Source organism: Homarus americanus, unplaced genomic scaffold, assembly GCF_018991925.1.
Source record: "Homarus americanus isolate GMGI-L3 unplaced genomic scaffold, GMGI_Hamer_2.0 scaffold14751, whole genome shotgun sequence".
In the NCBI taxonomy this organism is placed as follows: Eukaryota; Metazoa; Arthropoda; class Malacostraca; order Decapoda; family Nephropidae; genus Homarus; species Homarus americanus.
Genome location: NW_024711410.1, coordinates 15,828 through 22,500, shown reverse-complemented (window position 1 = coordinate 22,500; position 6,673 = coordinate 15,828). Strand labels below are relative to the sequence as shown.

General features: G+C 47.8%; 1 protein-coding gene across 1 annotated transcript; it reads left to right on the top strand.

The window, feature by feature from the left end:
• Positions 1-1,731: 1,731 nt before the first annotated feature.
• Positions 1,732-2,941, top strand: LOC121858107 (keratin-associated protein 10-11-like; the record flags this gene model as incomplete). The annotated part of the gene is made up of 1 exon (XM_042354345.1): positions 1,732-2,941. A coding segment is annotated over exon 1 (1,210 nt), but the record flags the coding sequence as incomplete, so codon positions are not given.
• Between the last annotated feature and the right edge of the window lie 3,732 nt (positions 2,942-6,673).

Below are 6,673 nucleotides of genomic sequence, written 5' to 3'. Positions count from 1 at the left end.
CCTCAAATTATTCAACCTCAGACCATTCAATCTCAGACCATTCACCCTAAAGACCATTCAATCTCAGACCATTCAACCTCAGACCATTCATCCCTAAAGATCATTCAACCTCAGACCATTCAATCTCAGACCATTCAACCTCAGACCATTCAACCTCAGACCATTCAATCTCAGAGTTCCATCAAGGCCTCGTAAAGACAAACAAACTCGCTGCATCTGTTAAGACAATGATGTACAGGGTGTTGCAAAAGTCCTCCTCTCTTTCTCCTTTTTCTCTTCTTCTTCCTCCTCTTCTTCTTCTTCCTCCCTTTTCTCCTCTTTTCCTAACTCCTCCCCCCTTCTTTCCCTTCACCCTCTTTCCCTTCCTCCTCCTCTTCTTCTTCTTCCTCCTCCTCCTCCTCCACGACTTCTTACACCTGTCATCCAAAGTGTTACAACTCGGCCTCAAGGGAACTAGACTCTTAACCTCCAGTGAGTCTATCTTATTACTGGAGGAAGAGGAGGAAGAAGAGTAAGAGGAAGAGGAGGTGGAAGAAGAAGAAAAAGAAGAAGAAGAAAAAGAAGAAGAAGAAGAAGAAGAAGAAGAAGACACAGTTTACAGGTATATAACTTTTGAAACACTCTGTATCTCTTCAGCATGGAGCAAAAATATTCTGCCTCTCTCGGCATTTTTCATAATACATTTTCTTGTTATCTTTCTTTCTCTTGTTAGTTTTATTTGTCTTTCTCTTTTGTTATATTTCCCTTTTGTTATTTCTCACTCTTATTATCCTTCTCTTTTGTAATCTTCCTCCTAATCTTCCTCCCTCCTTAAAATTCCTTCTCTATAATCTTCCTCCCTCCCTAACTCATCTTCCTCCCTCCCTAATCTTCCTCCTTCCCTAACTCATCTTCCTCCCTCCCTAATCTTCCTCCCTCCCTAATCTTCCTCCTTCCCTAACTCATCTTCCTCCCTCCCTAATCTTCCTCCTTCCCTAACTCATCTTCCTCCCTCCCTAATCTACCTCCCTCCCGAACTCATCTTCCTCCCTCCCTAATCTACCTCCCTCCCTAGCCCTTCCTCCCTTCCTAATCTTCCTCTCCTCCAATCTTTCTCTCTCCCAGCCTAAAATATATAATCATTTTCTCTGGGGCCAAGTGAAGGCGTGTGTACTCCGGCTGGCTGTGGCTTCTTATGTAAATTAAATTCTCGCTGGGTTAAGACAATCACTTTCCTCCAATGACTTTTATATGTTTACTTGAGGGGTGGGGAGGGGTGGGGTGGGGTGGGGTGGGGTGGGGTGGGGTGGGGGGGTGGGGTGGGGTGTGTGGGGTGGGTGGGGTGGGGTGTGGGGTGGGGTGGGGTGTGGGTGGGTGGGGTGGGTGGGAGTAGTGTGTGTGTGTGTGTGTGTGTTTATACTTACTTAACCTAGCTTACCTTGTTCTCCATTTCTCCTCCTCCCCTCCACACATGCCAGGATGCGTGTATTCTGCATCTCGACCATAACCTCCTCCCCACCTCCTATTGCCCTACTCTTACAACACTGCTCCTCCTCCTCCTCCTCCCCCCTTTCTCCTCTTCTTACTTGTCCAACTCCCCCATCCTCCTACCCCTCCTCCTCTTCCTCCTCCTCTTCTTCTTCTCCTCCTCCTCCTCCTCCTCCCTCCCTCCCCTCCCTCCCCTAGTGTTTACACATGTTAACGAGTTTCTCGCCTGATCAGTGAATCAGTTCACTTGGGAATATGATCATAATGAATCATTCTACACGACGTCTGCCAGATGTGTGCCACCACGACCCGTCTGCCAGATGTGCCACCAATCCGTCCGCCAGATGTGTGCCACACGCCCGTCTGCCGGATGTGTGCACGGCGTCTGCCGGATGTGTGCCACCACGGCCCGTCTGCCGCACGACCACACCACGACCGTCTGCCAGATGTGTTGCCACCCGTCTGCCGGATGTGTGCCACCACGACCCGTCTGCCGGATGTGCCACCACGACCCGGCCGGATGTGTGCCACCACGACCCGTCTGCGGATGTGTGCCAGACCCGTCTGCCGGATGTGTGCCACCACGACCCGTCTGCCGGTTGTGTGCCACCAGGACCTGTCTGCCGGATGTGTGCCACCAGGACCCGTCCCGAATGTGTGCCACCACGACCAGTCTGCCGGATGTGTGCCACCATGACCCGTCTGCCGGATGTATGCCACCACCCGTCTGTCGGGTGTGTGCCACCAGGACCCGTCTGCCGGATGCGTGCCACCAGGACCCGTCTGCCGGATGTGTGCCACCACGACCAGTCTGCCGGATGTGTGCCACCACGACCCGTCTGCCGGATGTGTGCCACCACGACCCGTCTGCCGGATGTGTGCCACCACGAGCCGTCTCGGATATGTGCCACCACGAGCCGTTGCCGGATGTGCCACCACGACCCGTCTGCCGGATGTGTGCACCACGACCGTCTGCCGGATGTGTGCCACGAGCCGTCTGCCGTGTGCCACCACGACCCGCCGGATGTGTGCCACCACGACCACCACGACCCGTCTGCCAGATGTGCCACCACGACCCGTCTGCCGGATGTGTGCCACCACGACCCGTCTGCCGGATGTGTCACCACGACCCGTCTGCCGGATGTGTGCCCGGGACCCCTGCCGGATGTGTGCCACCAGGACCCGTCTGCCGGATGTGTGCCACCACGACCCGTCTGCCGGATGTATGCCACCACGACCCGTCTGCCGGATGTATGCCACCACGACCCGTCTGCCGGATGTATGCCACCACGACCCGTCTGTCGGGTGTGCGCCACCAGGACCCGTCTGCCGGATGCGTGCCACCAGGACCCGTCTGCCGGATGCGTGCCACCAGGACCCGTCTGCCGGATGTGTGCCACCAGACCAGTCTGCCGGATGTGTGCCACCACGACCAGTCTGCCGGATGTGTGCCACCACGACCAGTCTGCCGGATGTATGCCAAACGTAACCTAACCTAACTCAAATTCGCTAACTCATAACCCAACAACAACAACAAAATCCCTCCCGCCAAAAGTCACTTCACAACTTCATCGGCGACCAACAACAATAACACACCTGTGGTTAAACAATCTTACTTTGCATTTTAATCGTCAATTACTCTTCCCATCAACCAATACTTACGACAGATCAAACTGTATGCATTAAATTTTACTCCTGACATTACAAAAAAATATCCTGTTTGATATTTCTTCTTGCTCTAAGTTGTATTATCAAACTTCAAGAAACTTCGTCTACTTGGGTTCTTTAATTATGTGGTACCTGGTAGTTAATAAATTACCTAGTACCTGGTAGAAGACTGGATAGAGTTCTTGATAGTTTGTGAATGAAGTTTCGTTTAGGGTAGAATTTCAGACAGAAGTTGTAAAGTGTAAAAAAAAAATATATACATTAATGATTTGCTTGATTTTTGTTTGTTTGTTTGTGTTTTAAGTTTCAGCTGTCTTTAAACGACATTATCACTGTCACTATCATCACTATCACTATCACTATCATCACCATCACTACTATCACTGTCACTATCATCACCATCACTACTATCACCACCATCACAATCACCAAATATCAACAGCATCATCACCACCACTAGCATCATCACTATTACCATTCATAATTCTCATTCACCATCACTATCACCATTATCACTTTCATCACCCTCATCACTATTACCATCATTTACCATCACTATCATGGTTCCTCAGGGATCAATACGTGTTTCATTTCTCTTGTTTTAACGCATTAGTGATTCTTCGGCCACATACAACACAACTCAGCTTTATGGGTCAAACTTTCATAGATCCGTCACACTCGCTGGCCCCCGACGAGCTACACACACACACACACACACACACAAGCAATCACACACCACAAACAACAACACACCCACACTACACCCACACACCCCAACACCACGAACACCCACACACCACACCCACACACCACACCCACCAACACACCCACACACCACACCCACACACCACACACCATCAACCAACGTCAACATCTAAAAGGGACCATTCCTCCTCTGTTGATATTCCAGCTAGCAGGACCCCCGGCTACCTCAGCTATGTATACCCTGGACTAACACTGTGTGAAATGGCCTCCCACACATTATTTTCTTTTCCTACACCATGAAAAAAAATTCCATCAGGTTATTTATACCGTGAACTAACACCGTGTGGAACTCCCCTGCCACATAGTATTTTTCCGGAATCATGAAAACCTTATCCATTAGATCACTTCTGACGACAACACTGAAGGAGTCATCTCTCTCTCTCTCTCTCTCTCTCTCTCTCTCTCTCTCTCTCTCTCTCTCTCTCTCTCTAACCTAACCATAACCTAACCTGACCTAATCTAACCTAATCCAGTAGGAATCTATTTGCACTGATTTAATGTTTATTTACAACAATTTATTCAGACCAGTGTACACCCCTCTCCCAGCCCTCCTCTCTCCCCTCCCCTCGCTCTCTCCTTCCACCCCCTCCCTCCCTCCCCTCTCCCTCCTCTTCCCCCTCCCCTTCTTTCCCTCGCTCCCTCTCTCCCCTCTCCCTCTTCTTCCCTCTCTTCCTCTCCTCTCCCTCACTCCCTTCTTTTCCCTCTCCTGTCCTTTCCTTCCCTCCCTCTTCTCCTCTCTCCCTCCCTCCCTTCCTTTCCTCCCTCCCTTTAACTAATAGGTCCTTCACTATTAAAACAAAATACACATATTTAGAGATAAATGAGACGACCACAGACAGAAATTTTTGAGAGAAATTAAACATTTGCATATTAGAAATTCGTGTCAATATTAAACTAGCAAGTGAGTGTACAACCCCCACCTCTCTCTCTCTCTCTCTCTCTCTCTCTCTCTCTCTGCCACTGATTTTTGTTTAGATTCAACGTTACTAAATATTTACATTTTAATGGGTCAGACGAGGGATTCTGTGTGTGTGTGTGTGTGTGTGTGTGTGTGTGTGTGTGTGTGTGTGTGTGTGTGTGTGTGTGTGTGTGTGTGTATTATAGGTGTAATATTCACTGCCATACCAATTTTAAAATCCCTGAATTTATACAAAATTTCAGTTGTTTAGGACACGTACCAAACACAACTGAATTTTGGGCAGTTCATTACATTCGGTGGTTGATGGTAGTTAGCAGGAGATTGAAGTTTTGATACACACACACACACACACACACACAGCCCACAAGCCAAGACACACACACACACAGAGACACACACACACACACACACACACAGCCCACAAGCCACGACACACACACACACACACACACACACACACACACACACACAGCCCACAAGCCACGACACACACACACACAGAGACACACACACACACACACAGCCCACAAGCCGACACACACACATACAGAGACACACACACACGCACACACACCGCCCACAAGCCACGACACACACACACACACACACACACACACACACACCGCCCACAAGCCACGACACACACACACACAGACACACACACACACACACACACACACACACACACACACACACACACGCCCACAAGCCACGACACACACACACACAGAGACACACACACACACACACACACACCGCCCACAAGCCGACACACACACACACACACACACACACACACACACCGCCCACAAGCCACGCACACACACACACACACACACACAGCCCAGCCACGACACACACACACACACAGAGACACACACACACACACACCGCCCACAAGCCACGACACACACACACACAGACACACACACACACACACACACCGCCCACAAGCCACGACACACACAAAAAACGAATACGTCAAACTAAACACAACCTGAATATACTAAATCACATTAAACATTCACATAAAACACAGCCAGTCAAACATCAGTGAATCAATTATACAAACACACAAGCTGCCTTTACTTCTCACTAACTCAATATTAACACAAAACATTCATACTGAGATGTATTAATTTGTATTAAGTAAACATTTGGTACACCATTCTCTATCTTGAATATTACTGCACTGAACTGTGATGTATTTTGAAGTTTATTAGACCAGGTGCGTATCTTAATCTAGATGTGCTATGTATTTACCTGATGTGATTAACCTGAATAATCTCTTAAGCTTATATCACCTAAAGATTAACCACCTTAATGCTAACCTAACCTAATCTAATCTAACCTAACCTAGCCTAACCTAACCTAACCTAACCTAACTATCCTACTGCTAACCTAGCCTCACCTAACTATCCAACTGCTAACCTAACCTAACCTAACCCAACATAAAACATCAATTTACATTTTAACAACACACGCTCCATGTTCAATCTGGGTAAACATCCGATATGCGCTTGAACTTTGTAATTAGTTCACTAGTGTTCATATAACATGATAATAAGTACATTACGTTCAGTCAAGTTCATATATCATCGCATAAGTTCATAAAAGTTCAAATAACATCACCATAAGATAATTAATGTTTAGATAACAGTTATTTTTGTTCGTCTCTCAGTGAAGAAATGTTTAGTATGAGGTGAAAATTACTCAGTGAACCTAAACATTGATGTAAATGTTCAAGGAAATCAATATAAGTATGTGACAGACTCAACATCAGCAGACCTAAACATCGAAGCACAGGTCAACATCAGAGAGTCATACCAACATCAACAGAGCTAAACATAGAAG